We start from the raw sequence: 25,315 nt of genomic DNA on the forward strand, positions 1-25,315 counted from the left end.
ATAACACGCAGAGCTGCTTAACACCAGAGCCAAGGCCTAACAACCTCGGTTCTCTACTGACCCCAAAGTGTGTGTGTGTGTGTGTGTGTGTGTGTGTGTTTTGTTAGTTTGTTTTAGTTTTAGTTTTGTTTTTCGCAGGGCTGGGGCTGGAACTCAGATCCTTGTACCTGCTAGACAAGCACTACACCATTGAGTGACACCTCTAGCCCCCAAAATGATTTTTAAAACTATTATACCCCCCATTACTATTCAACCCCCCAACCCAAGCCAAAGTCCAACCCCCAAACAGACCAGAGCAAGCACTGTGGTTCCACCAGGGCTGCCCAGTGCTGCTAACCACCCAGGGAAAACAGCCCCAGCAGGATATTTGCATATGATTGCAGGTGGCTGGCCTCTGATGTGTACCAGCCACCTCTCTCCCTCATGCTTTGAGTTCCATCCCCAGGAAAATTATGGCATCTTGGTTTCTCTCTCCTTTCATCTTTTCTGATTGCTGTCATTGATCCTGGCATGTCCTAGACAGAAATACCCCCACTGGAGTGTGGGCCTGATTCTTGTGCAAATACTCAGGCCACTCTGTGATTAGGGCCTTGTCGTTTTATTGACTAAAGTCACGGCCTCTATGGGAGGGAAGGGAGAAGGGGTCACACAGAGGGTGAGCCATTCCTTGAGGTCATCCTCATAAAAGAGGCCTCAGCCCCTCTGACCAAACCCATTTGCTGGAGGGCTGGGGACCTGAGAGTCAAAAGCTAGGGGACGTCAGGAAGTAGGGGACACCCATCCTGTGGGAGAGGGGCCTGGAGGAGAGGGAAGGGGCTGGGCAGAGACTCAGAGGCAGCCAGATGTGCCAGAGGTGGTGGCCAAGCCAGGCTGAGGACCTGCGCCTTAAGTACCAGGCTATTTCTGAGCAGCAAGTGTTCTGGATTTCCTTTGTGCATGTTTGAGTGGAAGTTGTGGCAAGGTCTGCTGAGCTATGAGCGATCGAGGAAAAACTCCTTTTGTCCACACTCTACCCAGACAATACCATGGCCAGTGAGAAAATTCCAGTAGCTGGAAGTGGGTTCAGCTGGTGTCAGGGCTGCTTTTGGGGTTGCCCCTTCTCACCTGAAACTTGAGTTTCTGGGATTTGTCTCAATAGGGAAGGCTGTTTCTTTATATGTCCCACGGGGATAGCGCTATGCTCAACCACACAGGCATGTGTGTATGTGCATGCGCACACACACACACACACACACACACACACACACACACAGGAAGCCAAACCCCTCTCCTCCCTCTCCTCTGAGCCTCTGAGCCAGGCCTGAAGCCACCTTCCCACAGAGTCCTTGCCCAAACTCCCTCTTCTGGATATATAAATGTGTCCAGGAGTCAGGCTGGATAAAAACTCTGAAATCAGAAAGGTTTCTAGGGGCAATTCTCCCAGTTAATCACCTATGTAATCTTGGACAGGTTTTAAACCTCTGTGCCTCAGTTTCCTCATCTGTAAATTAGCAATGATGAAGAGTGCTAACCCCTGACACTTTGTGCAGGGATTAAGTAAATATATGAAAACACTCTGGCCAGCAGCCAGGAAAGCATGCTCTCCACAAGTACCCACGAGGATCATGAGCAATCATTCACCCCGGAGTACGGGGTGGCATGAGAGGCAGCAACGGTGGGTCTAGCACAGCATGCTACCCATCAGGCTCACGCCCATGAGTCAAGCCACCCCCAACTCCAAGGTTCAGCCCCCTTAGGATGCCTGTTGGTCATAGCAATTCGGCTGGGGTGGCCCTCTTCCTGGTAGACTGAAGCCACTACTGACTGTGCTGGCCCTGCCTGACAGAGGAGCATAGTAGACTTTGGGGTGAGGGGCTGGGAGCTCCTCAAAGCAGAGCTTGACTGTGTGTGAGGTTACGTTTTCCTTCAGAAGCCTCAGCCTCAGTTTTTTTTAAGAGAGAGAGAGAGAGAGAGAGAGAGAGAGAGAGAGAGAGAGAGAGAGAGAAAGAGAGGGAATTTTTTAATATTTATTTTTAAGTTTTGGGCAGACACAACATCTTTGTTTGTATGTGGTGCTGAGGATCGAACCCAGACCACACGCATGCCAGGTGAGTGCGCTACCACTTGAGCCACATCCCCAGTCCTCAGCCTCAGTTTTGAGAGAACAGGTGGAGAAGACAATGTAGAATCAATGGTCTCATGGTCCCTGGGCAATTCTGCTTGTTCTGCATGAAAAAAACAGGTCTCCGGGCTGGGGTGTAGCTTGGTGGTAGAAGACTTACCTAGCATGTGTGGGCCCCCAGTTCAATACCCAGAACTGCAAAAACAAAACAAGACAGAAACCCCACAGCCTTCCCTGGCCCCACTGCTACCCACCCCACTTTCAGAGTGCGTGTGTGTATGTATGTGTGTGCACATGCATGTGTTCGTGCACATGTGTAACAATTTGCATGATCCATTCCCTCCCTGTATTGAAAATGCAGCCCAAGCTCCCAAAGGGTTCTCTTTACAGTAATCTTAGAGGACTCAGGTATTAGGAAAACTTTTCCAGGGAGAATGTAACTCCAAGCACACACAGCGGCTCCTTTTCTAGCATATGGGAGGATTACCAGGCTCTCCAGGAGCCGTGCTGGATGAGGCCACTGTATCGCTTCGTGTCCCTGTGGAACTCATAAGCAGATTTTGCAGTCTATTAATCTACATCTGCTTGCATGACCCTGCTGTCAGCAGCTTCTGTCTGGGGAGGGAGCAGATACACTGCGAGAGGAACGCGGGCTTTGGGGCAGGCGGACTCGGGTGCACCCTGTCTTGACCCTTGAGCTGGAGGACTGCGGGCAAGGGCCTCAGCCCTGCTGAGCCTCATCTATAGACTGGGGAGGCTGCTTGCGCCCACCTTGCAGAACGCTGGGAGGATCCGCAGTAAGGTGGCGAGGCCTGGCTAGTGTCTGGGACGTAGGGGCCCAGAAAGGAAGCAAGTAGCTGCGGTGATGAAGACAGAGATGAGGGGGACACTGGGGTCCCAAGCCTATGCTGCTGTCTCCTTTGTTAGGCTAGAAGTTCCCCTAATAGCTAGTGTTGCTCATTTCTTTTTCCTCTTTTTTCTCTTTCCTCTTCTGTAGACTTGTTACCCACCCCACCCCTGGCCCCCAAAGAAAGCTGAACAGGGTACAATGATAATGTACCCACCAGACTGGAGCATGGGCCTACCCTGCTTCAGACAACACACACTCCCAAGCTAGTAGGCCACCCTGTTGGGCTGCGCCCCCATCAAGGAAAGAAGTGGGGACGGCTCCTTTGGGGTCCAATTCTCTTACCCTGTCCCAAGCCCCACCCCAGCCTCACCCGTACCTCACGTTGTCATGTTTTTGAATGTAAATCTTGTGGAACATCATGTCCTCCTGCTTGGCGTTGATGTCTGCTTTCATCTCCATGGCAACGTGACGGGGAAGGACAGATAGCAGGAGCCGTTCCTGGGGAGGAGAGCAGATGAGTTTGTCACCACTCCTCCACCTGCCTGGTGAGTCCCCTCGATCCACACCTGTGCCCCTGCCTGCAGGCCCCTGGAAGACCCCTCAGGCTCTCCTGAGGTTCAGGGGGCTAGCAGCATCTATGTGCATGGGGAGGGCAACAGCTGGACTCATGCCCCCAGGGTCCTCTGGTCCCATCTCCCTGGGGTACTTCGTAGTCTGACCCCTGGCCTGCCACCATGCTGCACTGGGAAAGGCACTCCTGGTGGACCTACAAGGACTGAGCCCTTGGCTTAGAACATGGATGTGACCAGAAACTGTATCTTTGGGCAAACTACTGAACTTCCCGAGTGAAAAGAGGTTCCTCATCTGTAAAAGGGGAGGGATTACTGACAGCATTACATAAGACTCATCCAGCTGTCATGTGCGGAGCATCATTCTGGATGCCAGGAGTCATAACCATGTGCCTATAGCCAGGGCAGGCTCCTCCTTCTCCAAGCCTCCAGTCTCTGGGGTACTATGGGGGCACTGGGCAGGGATGCCTGGCCTAGGCTGAGGAGAACCGGTATGACCAGAGAAGCCTTCCTGGAGGCCAAACAATGAGTGACTGCTCCAAATACATATGCAGGGACAGTGGCCCAGGCAGGAGATAGGGGAAAGCAAGTCGACTTGAACCAAGAGACAAAATCAGTCAAACGGGAGGTGGGAGAGAAGCCGAGGGAGGAGGCCAGGTCACCTTCAGGTCCAGTAGCCTCTGAGTCAGGTCTGGCCTCCAGGCTTGCTGCCTCTGACCCGCACTCCCTGGGGCAGCTCTTATCAGCTGGTTATAGGGTCTGGATTTTGCTGCCTTCCCAAGTTCTCCCCCAGGGCTGCCCTGCTGCCATCATGGAGTCTGGTCTCTGCAATGGCCCTCCTCAGCCCTCCCTCCATTCCAGGCCCTCTGACAGTCTCATTCATCCAATTCTCTCCTCCTCCGCCTTCATTATGGTGCCCCCCAGCCTCTCATTCTCCTGTCCTTTACTATGCACTGAGTCTCTCCTGCTGCTCTGTCCTTCCGGGTTTCTCTCCCTCCTCTGGTGCCAGGCCTCCACTGTCCACATCCCAGCTCCCTTCCAGGGTTCCCTGGTCTCCAGCATCCACCTGGATGACTTGCCACCATCTCCCTAACCAGATGCGCCTTCCCACCTTTTCATTTTCCTGTAACTCTTCTTTCCAAGTCCCCTACCTTTGCCCAAGACACCCCCAGACTCCTGCACCAAGGTCAATACCCTGCCCATGTAAGCTGTTTTCACTTTTCTTTTCTTTTTTTTTTTTTTTAAGCGAAGATAACCTCAACATTTTATTATCTTCATAACAAAACAAACGATGAAGCTTAGAACTGGATCACTTGGCCCTTTCTCTTCTTATCTCCTCCCAGTTCAAAATGCTTGCATCTCTTAATAGCCAGCATTCTTTTAGATCTGCAGTTAGGCTCAACACACTCAAGCCTCAGCACAATCTTCTTTGTAGTTTTAGCCTTTTTCCTGAAAATTGGCTTGGTCTGCCCACCATAGCCACTCTGTTTCCTGTCATACCGCCGCTTTCCCTGTGCATACAGAGAATCCTTGCCCTTCTTGTACTGTGTCACTTTATGGGGTTGATGTTTGCCACATTTCTTACAGAACGTCCGGCGGGTCTTAGGAACGTTCACCATGTTTGCGGCAGCGTTATCGGCAAGGAAAGAAAGCTGTTTTCACTTTTCATAACTTGACTCAGACTCATTCCTTTCCCTGGGTCCCAGTGTCCAGCGCTCACCAAGTCCTGCTGACCTGGAAACAGCTCTTGTATTTGCCCTTTCACTTCTGTGTCCTTCTCCATTGCCCATGTCCAGTTTTCACCTGTCTCTGGGATTCCGGTGGCATGGCTCTGACCACACAGCCTCTCCCAAGCCCTCCCTGAGCTTATACAGCCCCAATCTCTCCAAAACACTTCCTTTACCACAGCACTCTCCTGATCACCACCACATCATGGATGGACTCTTCTGGACCCGCTGAACCTATTCATCCTGGTTCTGCACTGCAACCCCTCACTCTGATCCACCTCCCTCTCCTGTGCCTCATCCTCTCCCTGTGTTCTCCCAGGACTGGTTGCAGTTCTCCTTGATGAAGCACCCTTGCTAGTGTCCCTACCTCAGCCTCTCGCAGGCCAGGTCACCTTCAGGTCCAGTAGCCTCTGAGTCAGGTCTGGCCTCCAGGCTTGCTGCCTCTGACCCGCACTCCCAGGTAGCAAGCAAGTGCCTGTGTACAACATTTGCCAGACCACATCGCCTTCTCTGCTTCCTGAAGCTTCCGGGATCAGCCTATGCCCCCAGCCGGACCTGGAAGTTTCTACCATCTGGCTTGTCCCCAACCCTCCACCTCCCCTCCCAGAACCCATGAACTGAAGTCTGTACCCTGCTCCAGACAGGCAGAAACATGGGAAGGTCCGCAGGCTCCCAGAGCTTTGCTAGTCTTTGTGCATGAGTCCCTCACCTGGAATCAACACCCTCACGTGCTGCTCCTAACTCTCCTTCGGGTTTCCCTCCTCCCCTGGAGGAGGTCCAGCTCCAGCTGCCAGAGTTCCACCCTGTCCTGGGCTGCCCTCTATACAGCCTCTGATTACCCTGAGCATCAATGGCTGTCAGCTGCACCTCCTTTTGTTGAGTACAAGGAGAGGCCTCCTTGGGGACAGGAGCTGGAAAACTGGTAAATGAGTGAAGGATGTGGCTCTCCACACATCTGTCTGGCATCTCCAGGCATCAGAAAGCATGGCCACTGAAGGCCGTCTCACATTTACTCAACTCTCTGTGCATAATTATTGCTGAAATAAATTGTCCTTTAGGACTATTCTGTGATATTGGATGACTGGGTCAAGAGTGCTATAAACTGTTGAGATTCATGAGAGACTTTCCTACATCTATAACTACTTTGAGAGGTGAGGGCTGGGTGGTGTGGACAGGGGCAGTGGGGGAATAATTCTGAGTCCCTTCATAACATGGCACCCAGGAGCTCTTTCTGCATGGCCTGCTCTGGATGGCGGAGGAGAAGGACCTGTCACAGGAAGCAAGATGCCCTCCCAATGCCTTACCCTGAGCATGGTATGTCAAAAGTATTTTCTCCCCTAAATTCCTGGCCAGGGCCAGAGCAGGGGAATTATGATGAGTTGTAAAGCAGTAATCATCCTGGAGAAGGGACAGAACCCCTGATGTGAAGAGCCACTCCCCAAAATGGAAGGAGAAGGAGCATGTCCAGCCCTCAGGGCAGAGGTGTTGGGGACTGTTACAAGGATGCCATGGGGGCTTTGGATGAGTGTCAGGGCTTAGGAGGTGAGCAGGGTACAGTGTGACAAAGGCAAAGTAAGCTTGTCAACAAAGGTCAGTGGAAGGACTCCAAGGACACTGCTGAGCAAGGGTCCTCAAGAGGCCAGAGCAAGAGCCCAGACAGGGCCAAAGGGTGAGTGGAGAGTCAGGCCTCAGACACGGTGGCCACAGAGGCAGTGTGGAAGGACTGGGGACTGAGGATGACTTGCAGACACTGTGGAGCTTTGCCCCTTCACCTGGCTGGCTGTCACTGGACCACCCAGCATGCATCCAGATGGACTGAGACACCTGTGCTGCAATGAAACCACTCTTCACTTGGAGTGGCCACAGCATGCACACCACTGCCCTCTTGGCCATGTTCTCCATGTCCTTCCAAGTTCACATCAGCCACGGGGCCTGGCATAGCATGTGGCACACAGAAGGGCCCCACTGGTGTTGGCTGAGGGCTTGGGGAGGCAGGATCCTCTGGTCTGCAGTAACCTTGTCTCATAAACTTACGCTTTAGTTCAAGAGTGATGGGAGACCCATGGCCCTGCTGGAGGCCCACTCTGGCTCCTGGGGTTGCTCCACCCTCCCAGGCCTCCTGTTGGGGAGTGTCTCAGCTCCACACTATCTAGGGTTACCAGATCTCCATCTGATCCACATGCAGGAGAGGACACAGTGGTGACATGACCACCCCTCAGAACGGGAACAGCTAGAACTCTGAGGCCGACCTCAGTACCTTTTCCAAAACTTGCTAGAGGAAGCCTGGCCTGTGACTGAGGCCCTCTGAATGGCCTGCCTCCCTGGCCCAGGATGGTCTTCCTTTTCTGAACCAACCACACCCAGAACTGGCTGGAGAAAAAGAGATGAGTTGGGGTACCATGGGCACTGCCAGTACCTGTCCCCTCCCCTTTTCCCTCTTCCCTCCCTTGGGCGAACACCTTAATCTGAGCTGGAGATGCTGACTGCTTCTCCTCTCCAGCTCATGGGAGGCCCAGGAGGGAAGGAGGCAGGAGCTATCTTGCTGTTTGGCTTGTGGGCAAACCACAGAGCTGGGTGAGGAGGCTCTGGGCAAGGGCAGGGAGGCCAAGAGCATTCCCACAGAGCCAGGAACAGGAAGGCTGGGCTCCCTCAGGGGACACACTGCCCCGTGGGCAGGGCCCCTGTCAGGGGGAAGTAGGCGGGGCCCTAGCTCAGCAGTTCATTGGAGGCTGGCCTCAGCCCTCTCCTTGGCCCTAGGTTGTGCAGGGCAGAAGAACCTCACTCACCTGCTGCTGGTTCTCCCGCTGCGAGTGGAGCCGTGCCTGGATGCACTCCCGGGTCTCCTGGAAGGCCTGTCTCTGGGAGACCTCGGCCGGGTAGTGAGTGCAGACGCCCACGATGTTGGTGCAGGAGAAAATGAGGACATTGGAGACGAGCTGCAGAGGGAGAGACAAGCACACCAAGCTCAGGCCTGGAGCACTGCTCCCTGAGCCCCAACCCTGATCCCCCCCCACCCCGCTCTGAAGTCTGCAGCCCCTCTGCCCACGTCTCAGCAAACACATGCCAAGGACGCCTGGCACACAGCCGAACACCTAAGCAGCCAAACATGATCACTTGGGCTTTCAGATGTCCTGAGGGGCCCAAGCTGGGCTGGCCTGTGGTGGAGTGTGTCCCCTAAGGACAGGGAATCATTGGATAATCAGACTGAATGTGTCCACAGTACTGAAAATTTTAAAGTCTGCTGGAGGCAGCAGCGGGACCACAGGAAGGTTCCCCGAGGGTTAGAAAGGGTAATGAAATCCACAACAGCACAAACCACTGCCCCTCCAGGGAAGTCCTGGCTTGTTATCCCAGAGATCAGCTCCCATGAATCCAGGACTCGCTGGCCACACATAAGGAAGGCCCCCAGAAATGTGCTAAACCCTCTGGGGAATGGGGATGGGCAAGGTGCCTGCCAGTGGGGCTTGGGGTCCTGAGCAGGGCTCAGCTCCCCCCACCTCCAGGCCTCCGCTCTATCTCTGCACCAGCACCAAGGCTCCCCGACAGCCCCTCATACCAGCTGGCAGGCATCTGCCATCTCCCCTGCTCCTCAGGGATCCCCTTCTCTGTGCTGACTGAGATGTGTGTGTGGAAAAACACCACCACCCCTTCTGGTCTGCAGAGCCGAGGCGGGGATTCTTTTGAAAGGAATATTTACTAAAAAGCTAAGAGAAAGCAAGACAATACAATAGAACCCACAAAGGCAAGTTTGTGTTGCACATTTCAGAGCCCAGTGAGCCAATGTTTAGTCAAGATGTCTCAGGCAGGTAAAGCTCCTGGGTATCTGAGCATGCTGATCCTGGTCCCGCTCTGGTCTCGGGCCCACATGAGACAAGCCTGAGAAGATGCGCAGGCTTCCAGGCTGTGGGGGCTTTGAGCTGCACCTCAGACCCCTCTTCAGAACTGGGTTCTTAGTCCCAACCTCAGAGGACTAAGCCTAGATCAATTTCCACACCTTCCACTGTGGCCCCTCCACCCTCTGGAAAACCTTTGTTGACCCCCAGTTTTGGAGTGAGGAAGATACTTGTCCATTTGGATCCTAAAGGACCTTTCTTTGGGATTTTAGCCATCTGGCAATGACTAACAGATGACTCCCACACTCTTTGCTAGGGACCACTTTGTCTCTGGAATCTCCAAGTTCTTTCTTTACCTCACGTCCACTACCTGAGGGCTTTCCTTAGCACAGCTCTGAGGTGGTCCTGACTCTCATCAGGTCCTCTGCCAGCCTAGGCCAGGAGGCCACATGAGCTCCATGCTGGCTGTGGTACCATCTTTCCCTAAAGACATCCTAGAGTGTGTCTGCCCTGGTCCATGAAGAGAAAGAGACTTTTTCTCTCCTATTTCAAAGTCTGGCCCTATTCCAACTAAAGGATGCGATGGACCCCACATACCTCCTGGATGTGCCTGCAGGGAGGGGGCCAGCTCAGGTGACCAGCTTGACAACTCTGCAGGCTACTGTTGCTGCCTGGAAACTCCCACAATCTCTGACCACCATCATTTTCACACATGGCATAGGAACACCTGATAGACAAGGGAAGAAGACCCCTGCTCTACAGGAACTTTCCTTCCACTTGAATATTATAGGATGCTGACATTTCCTCCGAGTTCATAAATACAAATGCCTAATGGAGGTGGGGCCTGTGGGAGGCGATTAGTCTACCAGGGAGGAGCCCTCAAGAGAAAGGGATTAGTGCCCTTACAAAAAGGGACTCTAGAGCTTGCTTTCTGCTCTCCACCATGTTAGGATATATAAAGACAGCAACCTGGAAGAGGGTCCTCCCTATAACCCAGCCATGCTGGCACCCAGCCCCCAGAACTGTGAGAAATAAATTTCTATTGTTTACAAGCCACCTAGCCTATGGTATTCTGCTATAGTGACCCAAACTATCTAAGACAAGGACATTCATGATAAGACTGAAGGAGACCAATGTATGGAGTACCAATCAACACGCCATACAAAAAAGGGGTGCTGACCTGGGGGAGGAAAGTGGAGGGGTGATGAGGAGACTCCTGGGCAGGCCCAGGGGTGCTGGACTCTCTGTAAGGGGGATGTGTAGGGAGACTGGCAGGCATGGGAAGCGCATGTCCCCAGGTTACTCTGTGCCCTTGAATAATAATCCAGGTGCTCTGATTCTCCAGAAGTCCAAGGAGAGAAGATGTGGATCGATCTGGGAGAACCTGGCACAATTCTAAGCCCTGGGAGTCATGAAAGACTGTTGAACTGAGGGTGGCAGAATGAAGATAAGGCTTCAGGGAAGATTCATTGAGGGGAAAAAGCAAAGGAAGTGGGAGGTATCACAAAAGCCAGAAGCATGAGGAAGCAAAGACCTGCCTGAGATTGGAGGCCAGGCAGGGCAGGGCAGACTCAGAAGGAAGAACCCCTGAGACCAGGGAGGGGAAAGTCTAGGAAGAAAGAGACTGTGGCTTGCAGTGTTAACCAGTGCAGAAAATATGAAGTGAGACCCTGAGAACAGGCCTCTGTGAAGTCACTGGGGGACTAATAAGCAAGGAGTAAGGAGAGAGAAATAGATGAGGTGAAGGCTGAAGGATATTCTAGTTAGGGAAATCTGTGTGAAAGGGGAGAGAGAGGTGCCAGATGATAAAAACATGACTGAGGAGAAAATGGGAAGCAGAAAATGAGGAGCTAGCCTCAAATAGGACACTGCATCACGAGAACCACAATCTGACCAGTGGGGTTTATTCCAGGAATGAAGGCTGGTTCAACTTCAAAATGCAATCAATACATATCTCTATATTAATAAACTGTTAGAAAAAAAATAAATGGTATTTCAATGGTTACTAAAAAAGCATTTGACAAAATGCAATATGTATTCAAAATTTTAAAAATTGAACCAAATTAGGAATAAAAGAAAAATCCCTTAATCAACAACATAGACAAAAACCTACAGCTAAGATCATGTTTAACGAGGAAAGACAGAATTGTTTTCCTTTATGACTGGAAACAATACAAGGTTGTTCCCTTGCACTACTCCTATTCAATATTCATAGTGGAGATCCTGAACTATGCAATAAGATAGGAGAAAGAAAGAAAAGACACAGAGATTGGAAAGAAAGAAAGAAAGAAAGAAAGAAAGAAAGAAAGAAAGAAAGAAAGAAAGAAAGAAAGAAAGAAAACTGTTATCTATTTGTAGACGTCATGATTGTCTATGCAGAAAAACCAAAGAATCTACAGAACACCTATCAGAATTAATATGTGAGTTTGGAAAATTCATAGTATATGTCATTTATATACAATGCTCATGTATGAGAAACAATGCAAGAATGTCCAAAGATGAAATGATTATGAAAGCCTTAACCTAATCAGTGGATTAATCCACTGATACGGATTAACTGGGTGGTAACTGTAGGAAGGTAGGGTGTGGCTGGAGGCATCAGGTCACTGAGGTTATGGCTTTGGAGTTTATATGTTGTCCCTGGTGAACAGAGGTCTCTCAGCTTCCTTGTTGCCAAGTCCTGAACTGTTTTCCTCCACCATGCCTTTCCGCCATTATGCTTTACCAAAACTCAGGCCCAGAGCTATTGAGTCATTTGACCATGGACTGAACCTCTGAAACTGTGAGCCAATATAAACTTTTCCTTCCCTTTGTTGCACTTGTCAAGTATATTAGTCACAGCAACACAAAAGCTGACTAAAATAGTATAAAGATCAATATACAAAAAGCAACTGTATATATGAGTAATGAACAATTGAAAGTGAAATTTTTAAAAGTAACATTTAAATAGCACCTAAAAACCACGAATAGTATAATCTAACATAATATGTGCAAGACCAGTTTACTGAAAGCAATAGAACACTGATAAAAGAAATTTTAAAATACCTAAATAAAAATGGAGAGATGTACAATATATTGGAAAACATAATATTGTTCAGATATCAGTGATCTATAGAGGCAACACAATCACCATCTAAGCAATGAAAAAAGCCAAGATAATTTGAAAAAGATGGACTAAGTTGTAAGATTCATACTATTCAATTTCAAGACTTACTATAAAGCTACAGTAATTAAGACAGTATATTACTGGCATAAGTATAGAAATATAGGTCATTGGAACAGGATTTAGACTGCAGAGATAAAAGCTTATACTTATGGAGTTGATTTTTGACAAAGGTACAAGATAATTGAAGGGAGAAAGAATGGTATTCTGCTGTAGTGACCCAAACTATCTAAGACAAGGACATACATAAGACTGAAGGAGACCAGTGTATGGAGTACAAATCATTTCTTTCCAACAAATGATGCTGGGATAACTGGATATCTATATGCAAAAGTATGAAATTGAATCCCTACCTCACATCATATACAAAAAAAAGTTAATTCAAAGTGGTTCAGAGATCTAAATATGAAAACTAGAGCTATAAAGCTCTCAGAAGAAAACATAGGAATAAATCTTTATGAGCATGGATTAGGCAATGACCCAAGGAAAAAATATAAATAAAATAAATTTCATCAAAATTAAAAACTTTTGTGCTTCAAAGAGCACCATCAAAAAGTGAAAGGATAAGCCACAAAATGGGGGTTGCAGAATATTGCAAAAATATAGTTTTTTTTAATTGCTTTTATATATTTGCTAAAAATGACATCACATAGTTATTTTCAGCAAATATATAAAAGCAATTAAATGGAGAAAGACAGTCTTTGCAAAATTCACATGACAAATACAGGCCTCCCAAACTATGCAAAGTTAACCCCAAATGGTTCATAGGCCTAAATGAAAAACCTATAATTATATGACTTCTAGAAGAATACACAAGATTTCAGGTTAAGGAAAAGATTTGATTCTGGTTAAGCACAGGTACTAGGGATTGAACCCACAGTGCTCTACAACTGAATTACCTCCCCAGCCCTATTTATGTATGTATGTATTTAGAATCAATTGTCACTAAATTGCCAAGGCTATTGTTGAACTAGTGACCCTCCTGCCTCAGCCTCTTGAGTAGCTGGGATTATAGGTGTGCACCACTGTGCCTGGTTCAGATTTCCAGTATACAGCAGTAAAAACACGATCCCTAAGTGGAAAAAATAAAAAGATAAATTGAACCTCATCAAAATTAAGAACATCTGCTCTTTAAAAGATATTGTGAAGATAATGAAAATGACAAGCCACAGAATGGGGGAAATTATTTGCAAATAACAAATCTGATGAAAGAATTGTACCCAGAACTTACAAAGAACTCTCAATACTCAACAATAACAAAACAAACAACCCACATTTTAAAAGAGCACAAGATTTGAATAAATAGTTCACCAAAGAAGATGCAAGGATGACAAGTGAGCACCTGGAAAGATGTTCAGAAGCATTAGCCATTAGGGAAATGCAAATTTAAAACACAAAGAGATAGAACTGTACACTATTAGAATAGCTGGAGTTAAATTTAAAAATGGAAAGAAAAGAAAAAAGATCTGCAATACCAAATAGTGGTAAGAATGTAACTCCTAAATTTTGCTGGTAAGAAAGAAAAGTGGTACCTCCACTTTTCAGCAATTTCTCGTGAAGTTAAATATGCACCTGCCACATGACCCAGCAACTTCGCTCTTAGGTGTTTACTCAAAGTAACATTGACACAAAAATCTGTGCAAAACTATGGACTACCACTCAATTATAAAAAGGAATAAACTACAGAAACACAACATGAATCAGTCTCAAATACACTGCACTTACATGGAAGAAACCTGACTCAGAAGACTGCATACTATGATTCCATTTATATGGCATCCTGGGTAAAGCAAAACTTTAGGGACTTGAAATGGATCAGTGGCCAGGGCAGAGGTTAAGGTTGACTAAGGTGCAGGACAAAGAAACCTTCCGGGACAATGGGACTGTTCCACATCTTAATTTTGCTAATGGTGACCCACTATATGCTTTTGTCAAATCTGCAAAAATGATACATTAAAAAGGGTGAATTTTACTGTATACACATTATCTTGATTTTAAAAAGAACAGGAGTCAGATCCAGGAGACGAGGGAAGGACTGGTTGAGCAAGGAAAGGGTGGCCTTTTCTCTTTCTGAGGCCAGAGAGGCCTGAGTCAGTTCTGAGATAGAACCTCAGGGTAATTATCTACTGGCTGCTGCAGGACCTCTTCACTAATCCGCCAGGCCTCCTCTGCTGTAATCTGACTCCCCATGCAGCCAGAAGGCCAATAGCAGCAGAAGGTGCAAATCCAGGAAAAAGGGGTGCAGTAACCCAATAGGGGTCCAAATGGCTTTGCTAAGTAAGCTTAGTGTGCCTGAGGATTCATTTGTCACTCACCAAACACAAAACCCTGAGAGCAGCCAGAGGGTGCTGGGGTTTGAAAGAGGGTTCTTGAGCAAGGAAGATCTCAGCAAGTTAGACCTGAGAGTGACAGCGATCAATACCTACACACACAGACATACTCACACTCACTCACACCATCTGTCAAAAACCAGGAACCTGTTCACCAGGTCTTCAAGGGTGCTAAGGCCCCTGTGCAGAGGCTCGGAGGCTCCAGTTATGAGTAGAGAGGAGACATCAGTCAAATCTGATGGAATTTTGCTCATAGACACCTGGGAAGTTGTTGGATGAACAGATGATCTCACACTCTGGGCGTAGAAATGCTGCCCATCTCTGCTCCACTGAAACAGTGCTCAGACAGACGGAGCCTCTTCTCATGCCTTCAAGGAGGCAGACACATTCAAGGTGAGGATAAGCCCTGCCCTATGAAAAGGACTTCATTAGCAAGTAATCGCAGGTATGGCTCAGGGCTCAGACTTCTCAAGTGAACAGGCCTCATTAAGGGCTTGTTGGTTTTCCTTGTGCTCTCAGGAGACATGTGTAAGCACATGGAACACGTGTGTGTGTGTGTGTGTGTGTGTGTGTGTGTGTATGAGAGAGAGAGAGAGAGGAGGAAGGGGGAGGGAATAAGTGACTAGGGTCAAGTGGGTCAAGTGACAGACACACCTTACCCCAGGTGACAGCAAACCTCAGCCCCCCAGCATCTTCCTTCCCCGTGAGCCCTGCAGATGGCAAGGGTCCAGGGGGACCAGGCCCAGATGGTCCTAGGACCACACCAGGAGAAACCCCACCAGAGGGGAAATGTTTGGAATTCTACTCTCAGAGTGGAAACCCAGGGGAGGTGCCTATGAATATTTACTATTCCTCAAAGGCCAGCACTTCTGAAACCCAATCTCTGGCTGCCTGAGGCTGCAGGTTTGATTTGGGCCACGAATGTGAGGTTACACTGCTCGTTTGCACAGCGTCTCCTCTGCAGAACCCTCCAAGAAATCCAAGCAGCTGGCCTCAGACACCGCAGTCGGCTCTGCCTCCGCTCTCCGAGTTTTCAGGGGCTCCAGGGCCACCAAGATAGGCTCCCTACTCTCTAGCCCAGGGAAGATGCATGGCAAAGACGGAGGAGGAGTCAGGGGAGAAGGATGAAAAAAACCCTGAGCAACGTGTGCCTTCACCTGGTTCTTGTTCCCGACAAGCCGAGTCTCTTGCAGTATGGTTGGCTCACAGAGATGAGGGTACGAATCAGAATTCCCCGGGGAACCACATTTGGTGATGGGGAGTAGGGGAGGACATTGGGTTAAATTTGAATTTCTGACAAACATGAATAATATTTTAATATAAATAGATCCCATGCAATATATGGGACCTACTTATACTAAAAAAATTATTCATTGTTTATCTGAAATTCACATGACCCTTATCTTGCCTGACAACCCTACCTGGAGTCTTTTCAAACCACACCTGCCCTTTCCCAGTTGTACCCACCCTTTGCCCCAGGGTGCCCCAGCAGCCCGGCACCCACTCCTCAGACTCCCAGGTCCTCCTCCCCTGTGGTGGCGCCTGCTGACCAGGGAGCAGACAGACCAGTGTTTTCTATGTCCATCAGAGTCTGAAGCCCCTCCAAAATCACAAACCAAAGAGGACAGATGCAGTTTTCCTCATTCCCAGGCAGGCCTCAAGGGGCTGCCTCCGGACCTGGGGCTGAGGAGGCTCCCCCACTGCAGGGAGAGGAGGGGGCCCTTTCCACAGGTGCGTGTCCCCCCCCCCACTGTGACAACAGGCCCAACTCCTTCCTGTTCCAGCTTTTCCCAGTTTACAAACACACACAGCTAACAACCACATGAGTACCAAATAAAAGGAGCCCAGGAGCCTGCCAAGAGCGCTTTCCTCCCACGCCGGACTTCATTTGTCCTACACAGTGGTAGTGGGAAGCTCAGGGGACCTCAGTGGAATCTCATTAAGATTTAAAATAAAATAAATCAAGGAAAGATAATCTGAAATTATATACTCTTCGAAGACAGATTAGCACGGTTCCTTGTATACTGCACCACGCTCAATTAGGTGCTTAATGACTTTTTAAAAATATTACATATTTTAAAACTTTTTTAAAAAAAAATCATAGTGACATCTCTACAATGTTTCCTTTATGTAGTTGTCAAGATTGCTCTGTGTGTTCTTGGTGAGGGAGGCCACATTACTTCTGTGGGGGCTTTTGTGATGAGGTCTCCCCAGGACAGACAGGAGGAAGCCCTCCAGGGCTCTCTTCTTCCTGCCAGAGGCCTGCCCAGCCTAGTCCCCCTCCTCTCCTCTCCACTCCAGCGAGGCGCTAGCTGCTCTGAGGTTGTCCCTCTTCCTTCTCTGGAATTCCCTAAGAGCTCCGCATGCCTCCTCTCTGTGCCAGAGATCCTTGAACAATGCCCTTAAAACCATGACCCTTTCCTACACAAAAGCCCACCAGGACGCCCCATTCCCAATGAGATAAAGCCCAAACTCCTGTGCTGGCCTTAACATCCCACAGGTCCCATCCAACAGGTCCCTGTCTTGTCACCTACCCTGACCATGCTAGCTAAGTCACCATCTCTGGAAAACACCCATCTACAACACAATCTGAAAGTGTAATGTTTATTAATGTAACTTTAATGTTATTAAAATCAGAGCACGAAATATTAACAAATCAATAATTAGCATCTGTTTGGAGGCGGGCTGGGGAGGTAGGTGAATGGTAGAGTGCTTGTCTACTATGCACAGGCCCTAGGTTAGATCTTCAGCATGGAAAAAAAAAAAAAATGAGGAAAAACAAGAGACCAGAAAGTGAAGGAGGACAAGGATCTCAGAATGGTTGGACACAACAGTTTTGAAGCTTCCAAACGTTTTCCCTGCAACACTTCATCTCAGCCTCCTCGTGCTCCTGTAAAATAAGCAAGCCGGGGAGAAGCACCTGGCTTTGGCTAAGCAGGAACAGAGGCTCGAGGTAGGGGCCCTGCTTGAGTGACACACGAGGCAGAGCAGAACCCCGATCGCAGCTCAGAGCTCATCCTACTCCACTGTACCGAGCTGTTATTTATCCTAACTTAATTTAGGTCCAGTTTTGTTTTATTCTATTTAATAAAGAAACACTCAACTTTCTTTCACCCTTGTCCCAGGCGCCCCAGGCCTTCTTCATAGATCCTGGTCACATAAAGTACTGCTGATTAGGGACCTACTCCCAGCCACTGCCAGGTTCAGGGAGCAGCCTTGGGGGCTCTGCCTCCTCAACACGCTCTCTCCAAGGAACTGCAACTGTGAGTGACAAGGGCCCAGCACCTGCCTAATGAGGCCAACTCTGACTTTAGTGTAGCTGCCCTTCATTATTTTTTTTTAGGGAGATTTAATTCATTTACCATAAAATTCACCCTTTCAAAGTATTTTAATTCAGTATTTTAGTGTAATTACAAGGTTATGCAACCGTCACCACTAATTCCAGAACATTCTCAACATCCCTCAAAGAAACTCCATACCCATTAGTCACTGTCTACTTTCCACCTCCACCCCCACTCCCAGCTCCTGTCAACCACGAATCTATTTCCTGTCTCTATGGATTTGCCTATTTGGGACATTTCATATACATAGAAGCATATAATAGGTAGCCTTCGGCTCTTCTCACTTAGCATGCTATTTTCAAGTTTTATCTGCATGATGACATGTAGCATTCCTTTTTATGGTTAAATAATATTGCCTAGTATGGCTCTACCACGTATTATTTATCGACCATCAATTATGGAGATTTGAGTTTGCCCGCTTTGTGGTTATCATGAATAATGATGCTATGATGAACATTCATGCAAAAGTTTTTGCAAGGATGTGTGTTTTCAATTCTCTTGGGTATATACTAGGAGTGGAATTGCTGGGTTACTTGGCAACTCTGTTTAATGTTTTGGGGACCTGCCTCATTTCCAAAGCAGCTGCACTATTTTATATTCCAACCAGCAATGTATGAGGGTCCACTTTCTCCATGTACCCCCCAATACTCGTTTTATTTTTATGATCATCATGCTAGTGGGAGTGAAGTGATATTGTAACTTTGTTTCCCTTAAATTTGTAAAGCAAATAGAGATGACAAGTAAGATAGACAATTTGTTCTGCACCTTGCACAGCTGTGCCTTTGCAGAGGAGTGGCCACACTGTACACTTCATTTTTGTTATCTTTGGTTACTTAGTCCTTGAAAGACCTTAGATTTTGTGTCTGCATCCCATAGAGAAACAGCTTTCATGTTGTAGAACTTACACGAACAGGACAACCTCGTAATGCATTCAACAAACATTGATTGAGTGCCCTGAGCTGAGCACTGTGCTGGGTATCTGGGAAACCATGAAGCTGGCCACTTGGCTCCACCCTGCTGGACTCCAAAGCTGGGAAAGTCATGGCACAGGAGCAGGTAAGAGGACATACATGCCATAGGCCTCACAGTCCCCAACCTCTATTATCTAGTTAATGTGCCAACACGCAGTTTGCAAAAAAAATATGCCAGATAATAATATATGAAGTGTTCTATAAATTCACAAATAGAATTTAATAATAACAATAACAAAACAAGGGTAATGTGGATGATAAGCTATTTAAAATAAAAATACAAATGACTTACAAATAGTAATGTGAAAAAATGTAAAACCTTGTTAGTAAGCAAAGAAATACAAACAAAAACAATATTTTGCCTATTTAAAATAGCAAAGCTTTTTTTTTTCATGGTAATAATGTTGGCAAGAAGACAATGGAAGGGCCTCTAACCCACTCCACTACTTTATCAGTGGGGGTACAAGCTGGAAAAAAAGCAAACTGGTGATACGTATGAAGAACCTTAAAACAATTTGTACCCTTTGACTTCTTGCGAATCTCTGCTATGTAAACCTCAGTAGTTTGGACAGGGCTTTATACCCAAGGATGATCATCAATCTGAAGAGTTAAGAGGGGCTGGGGACTTGTGTAAAGTACTCGCCTAGCATGCATAAGGACATGAGTTCAATTCCCAGCACAAAAAGAAAAGATTTAGAAAACATTTAAGCAATTAAAAAAGGGTTAAATAAATGATGGCATGTAATGCTCTGGAATATCACAGCCTTTAAGTTGTTTTATGTGAAGAAAATCCAACATCATAGGTGATTTTTCAAAATACATTGTCAAGTAGAGGAGAAAGGGACAACGACACTACACATACAGTGTGATCCCAAGTTTTCAAATGTACACGTTTAAATGTTAACAGTGGTCAAAGGTCTCTAGGTGGTGGGATTATAAGTAGTGCATTTTTTACTTTTTTCTTTAGACCATCAAAGAGTTTCTAAATTATCTATCGTATGTATTACTCTTAAAAGAAAAAATGATAAAATGATGAAAGAAGGGGGAAAGTCCTTTCTTTTCCCCTCAGAGCATGTCAGGGGGAAGAAACTTCTCTTCCAGCAGCAGAGATGAGACTTGAGATGTCTCCACAACCAAGCAGAGCAAGCCAAAGGAAGGAGAGGATCAAACCAGACGAGGACTCACATCTGGGCAGAGGGGCGAGGAAGGCTGCAGAGAAGCATCACTGAGAGTGGAGGGCCCTGGCTCTGGGAACAAGGGAAAGAGTCCAGGTCTACACTGGGGACACCAGTGAGTGCAGGTTGGCCAGCAGGGAAGGGCTGACCAGGGACAGGGTGGGGCCACAGCTAGGTCACCAAGGGTGTTCTGTGTCAGAGTGAGGAGCCCGCCCATGACCTGGAGGCACTAGATCCTCTGGATGGTTGCATTTACAAAAATGAAAAAGTCTATTAAATTTTCAAAGTTAATTTCAAAATCACAAAAGTTCCAAAAGCACAGAAAAGAGCAAAACTCAATTACCACTGAAGGACAACCAATATTAGCATTTCCTTTTATTCCTTTCTTTTTCTTTTCTTTTCTTTTCTTTTTTTTTTTATCAAGGCTTTCTGTTTTGCTTTCATGAAGCTGTGATCTTACTGTTTACATAATTTGGAATCCTGCTTTTTTCATTTAATATTATAGCAGAAGCACGTTCCCCTGTTATTACAAGTTCAAGTGCTGCCAGCATTCACCAGGGCAATGCAATCAGAGCTGTACTTCAGGGAGATGAATTTGACAGTAGGGAGGAGATCGTGAAGGAGATGGTAGAAGTGGAGAGATCAAAAAGAGAGCTGTGAAATGGCACAGACGAGGCACAGAGGTCGGGACAGAGGCATGGCCCAGGCCCTGAGAAGGACCCAGGCTCTCATTGGTGGGAGTGCTTGGGCCTGGATGGTGTCCTTATTGGGGGGTAGTTCAGAATCCATGCAGGGGTGTCCAGAGAGCAGCAGCAGCATCAGCAGCAGCAGCAGCAGCAGATTTTTGGGTGAGTGAACCATGAGTAAGGAAGATGGTGTCATCCAAGTGAAATGGAAGGGAGAAATCCAAGGGAGGGTAGGAAGATAAAAGTCAGAGGCTGTGGAGGACACTGGCTGTCAGGGCCCCACAGGTGAGCTCAGAGAAATTAGGCCGAGGAGGAGGCTAACCGCAGGGGGTAAGTCCCAGAGGCAGTGAGTGACAGTAAGTATCTCAGGATGCTTAGCAGCCCAGAGAGAAAGAGCAGCTATAGCTCCAATGGACACATCATGGGGACAGGGTGGGGGGACTTGATTTCTCCAAAGGCAGAGGGACGGAGGGGCCAAATAGACCAGATAGGATAGAACCCTATGCCCTGAAGAACTGTGCTCCCCACCTCAGGGGCCATAAGCACTTGAAATGTGTCCCCTATGAACTGGGATGTACTTTAAGTGTGAAATACACACAGGAGTTTAGAATGATTGTTTTTTAGATGTTGATGATGGACCTTTATTTTATTCATTTATTTATATGTGGTGCTGAGAATCGAACCCAGTGCCTCACAGATGCCAGGCAAGTTCTCTACCACTAAGCCACAACCCACAGCCCCTAGAATAATTTCTGTCAATCACGTGTCAAAATAATATTTAGCATCTATTGGGTGAAACAAAATATATTATTGAAATTCATTGCATCCGTGGGTTTTGTTTTTGCTTTTGTTTTTCCTTTTTTAGCTGGAAGGCAACACTATGGATGTGGCTCTCGTTGTGGCCTGTTGGACAGCACTGGGATCCAACCAAAAGGAGGCCAGAGGGAGGAACCCAGAGCACATGGAGCAGGGGCAGACCGCAGGCTGACTTGCAGAATATCATGTGGTGGGCAATAGTGGCCCATCTCAAGGCCACAGAGACCTCCCCCCCAACCTCCCAGAGAAGTCATTTCCCAAAGGCTCAGAGCAGACTTCAGACAGCACACCCCAGGCAGCATGCCCCCCCCCCCTGCCAGAGCAGGAGATGAACAGGCAGGAAAGGGCAGGGACTGGAGCTCAACTATAAAACCCAAGGGATGCTCCTCCTGTCTCAGATGAGACACGGGTGTAATGATGGCGGTCTCTAGACCTGTCTAGATAGGGGCGCCAAACTGAAAACCAGCTTCTCTAGCATGCCAGGGAACTTGGGGGCTTTAGGAGAGCACAAGGGGAGAAGAAGTATCCCCAAGAGCAATGAAAGCATGCCCATAGGCAGCCCATAGCAGACAAGCTGAGGACAGGAGAGGGTTCCAGTGTGCAAGTACTCATTCTGGACTTGCAAATAATGAGCACGGTAGCTCTGGGCAAGTCACTCCTCCACTGTGAGCCTCAGCTTACTCATCCACAAAAGGGAAAGGCAGGTCTTCGTCACCTGGGTAAGTCCACAGAATGGCCACAGCCTGGGTGTCTGTCTGCTCAGGCAGGACAATTGTTTTTCTACCATCAATGGAGATGCCACTTCCAGGATTTTCTGAAGTCCCTGACCTCAAATCTTCTTTCCCCTGTCTCCTGAGCGCAATGGGAGGCAGGCTCACCACTGCAGCATGTGCCCTACAGTGTTAAGTCAGCCACACCTGGAAGTCAAAGGGAGTCCACCACCCACATCCAACCTGTTCTGGGTCCCTGGGGAACCCCAGGGGAAGCCAGAGTCCTCCTGGATCTCTGCCAGGCCGTGGCCCCCGCGTCATCCACCCCTCCAGGCCCAGCAAGCACAGTGCAAAGCAGATGTTCCCATAGAAACGCAGGACAGGAGTTGGGGTAGAGGAGACAGGAGGGAGAGACTGGCTTGGTGGGAGCACTTTGGAAAGGCTTCCTAGAGAAACTGGACGGTGGCTTTGCCCACCCACAAACTGCTTCTCCCACAGTTCCCTGACCTCTGGGGTAAGGAAGAGTTTGTTTTGTGGCCTGGCAAGAAGTTTTGTGGGCTAGAAGTTTATTTATAATCCAAGTGCAATGAAGTTTCTCCCTTCCAAAAATCTCAACTTGGAGAACAATTATCGTCCCCCCACCCAGCTCCCCACCCTCGGCTTCCTCCTCCCCCTCCAGGAGAGTCAGACAAGCCTGCATTGTTCTGTGTGAGCAGCAGTGACAGCTGAGGGGGATGCAGGCTGTGTAGGTGGAGGGAAGGGGCCTGGGGAGGGAGGAGAGCAAGCCCACCTAAACACCGAGCTCTGGCTTCCACCCCACACAGGTGAGGTGCGGCTCTCTCAGCCTTCCCATCCCCTTACCTTTACCCACCCAGTCAGCCACCCACGTACCCGCCCCCACCCCTGTCCTCACCTCTGGGGTCTGTTTTAGGTCAGCCAAATTTGGAAAGGGAAAAAAAAATCACTAAAGAGAAAGTGAAACTGCCAGTCAGCCACTCCCCTAACCTCACACTGAGCACAGAGCATGGATAGGGCTGGGCTGTCTGTGTGGCTCAGGCACCAGCCACCACCTGGCTGCCCTGTGCACAGCCCATCATCCTGCTGCTCAGGACAGAGGGCACCCTGGGGCTGCACACACAAGGCAGGGTTGCCAGTCCTGGTGGGCACCTCAGCAGGAATTCGGGGACCTGAAAGAAGGTCTAATGAAGGAGCCATGCTGGGAGTCAGGAGACCTGGGTTTAGTCTAATGACAGGCAGAAAGTCACATAACCTTTTGGAATCTCAATGCCCTCATCTCCACAATGAGCTAATAACATGGGGTGGTGAGACACTCATGCAGGGGCTGGTGGTGTAGCTCTGTGGTAGAGCACTTGCCTTGCACGGGCAAGGCCCTGGATTTCCATCCCCAGCAACACCCCCCTGCAAAAAAAAAAAAAAAAAAAGACACTAATGCAAACATGTCTCAGGTGTAGAGTAATACAGCTGGGGCTAGTGATGCTGTCAGTGACCTGGATGGGTGAAAAGCAGATGAAGGCACCCAGGGCAGGCCAGGCCTCCTGAGCTCACACTGTGCCCCAGCCTCAGGGATAGAGGCTGACTCATAGTAGGCACCAATAAAGTCGAGTTCATGACTAAGTGGGTAAAAGGGAAATTGAAGGCTGCAGGGCACCTTCAAGGCCTTGAATATTCCAGCTCACAACAAAACACAGCCCCAGACCCCAGTCACTGCTGCCTCTGAGGCAGAGCATAAAGCACGAGGTGGAAGAGGGGACATGGGACCCCTCCTGTGGGAATACCCAGGTCTGTGTTAGAATTAAGCAAAAGATGGCAAATGAATATAGTGCCAACTGCCATAGCCACTCAGAGTTGGAGTTCTGTCAGGGAAATGCACCATGAGACCTGTCTACGCAACCCTGTGAGGGGCAATGGGAATGTGAGGTGGTCTGGGAACCTGGAGGCTACGCATGCATGTATATGTTTGTAGTTGAGATGGACTGCATGCCTAAATTTTATTTGTTTATTTCTATATGGTGCTAAGGATCAAACCCAGTGCTCTGCCACTGAGCTACAGCCCCAGCCCAGGAGGCTACAGTTTTGGGGGGCCTCCCAGCTGATCAAGCCTGCAGGAGAAATGGGAAGATGAGGAAATGAGGACTGTGGAAAAGCAAAAGATCTGGATTACTGAGTGTGGGCCAGTTCCTCCGCTGGTCCCACGAGATTTCTTCTTAGGAAAAACAGGAAGAATAGAGCACAAGGCTCTCAGGACTCTCCAAGGGCACTGATGTCCTGGGGCTCGGGGGTCTTCTCCATGTGATTCAGCCTCCCTGAGAGAATCCAAGAGGCTCTTGCCTTGGCCTCACCCCCTGCAGCTCTGCTGCTGCTGAGGAGCAGGGGAGTGACCAGGACCAGCACTGAGGCTACAGGCAGTGTCTACTGCCCTGGTGCTTGGGTGTGAGGTATGAAGATGCTAAGTCTTCTTATGGGGCCAATGGATTCACAGCCTGGGTGCTGAGCAGTGGGCTGCTATACTCAACCATTCCTGATGGAAGGCTACAATGCACCCCGCAAGAGTGCAACCCATGTTCATTTATAGACTGACCCTCCTGCATGCACCCATGCCCCTAGAAACATGTTCTCAGCTCAAGGTTCCCAGGGACCCAGAACAGGTTGGATGTGGGTGGTGGACTCCTTCTGACTTCCAGGTGTGGCTGACTTAACGCTGTAGGGCACATGCTGCAGTGGATAATTGAAACTAACTTTCTTATTTAGAAATAATAATAATACTTTCTTAAAGGGTTGAGGCAGAGACTGTTAAGTTATCCATCTAAATTCATTGTTCCTTCTTCTTCACTTTTTGGTACTGGGGATTGAACCAGGGATGCTTTACCACTGAGCTACATCCCCAGCCCTTTTTAATGTGTTTTTTTTTGAGACAGGATCTTGCTAAGTTGCTGAGGGCCTCTCTAAGTGGTTGAGGCTGGCCTTGAACTTGGGATCCTCTTGCCACCAGAGCCGCTGGGATTGCAGGTGGGCAACAGTGCCC

General features: G+C 48.4%; 2 protein-coding genes across 2 annotated transcripts in view; both read right to left on the minus strand.

The window, feature by feature from the left end:
• Adcy5 (adenylate cyclase 5) overlaps positions 1–25,315 on the minus strand; it is a 145,178-nt gene that overhangs the window by 50,525 nt on the left and 69,338 nt on the right. The window contains exons 2-3 of the mRNA XM_026394175.2: positions 8,034–8,183; positions 3,328–3,449 (exon numbers count right to left, since the gene is read on the minus strand). Of these exons, the coding sequence (XP_026249960.1) occupies positions 3,328–3,449; positions 8,034–8,183 (272 nt within the window). The remainder of the gene's footprint in view (positions 1–3,327; positions 3,450–8,033; positions 8,184–25,315) is intronic.
• LOC144252563 (large ribosomal subunit protein eL42) lies at positions 4,773–5,167 on the minus strand. Its single transcript, XM_077794809.1, has one exon. The coding sequence runs from the start codon at positions 5,137–5,139 to the stop codon at positions 4,819–4,821; it is 321 nt and encodes a 106-aa protein (XP_077650935.1). The 5' UTR covers positions 5,140–5,167; the 3' UTR covers positions 4,773–4,818.

This window comes from Urocitellus parryii, chromosome 2 (genome assembly GCF_045843805.1).
Source record: "Urocitellus parryii isolate mUroPar1 chromosome 2, mUroPar1.hap1, whole genome shotgun sequence".
Taxonomy (NCBI): Eukaryota; Metazoa; Chordata; class Mammalia; order Rodentia; family Sciuridae; genus Urocitellus; species Urocitellus parryii.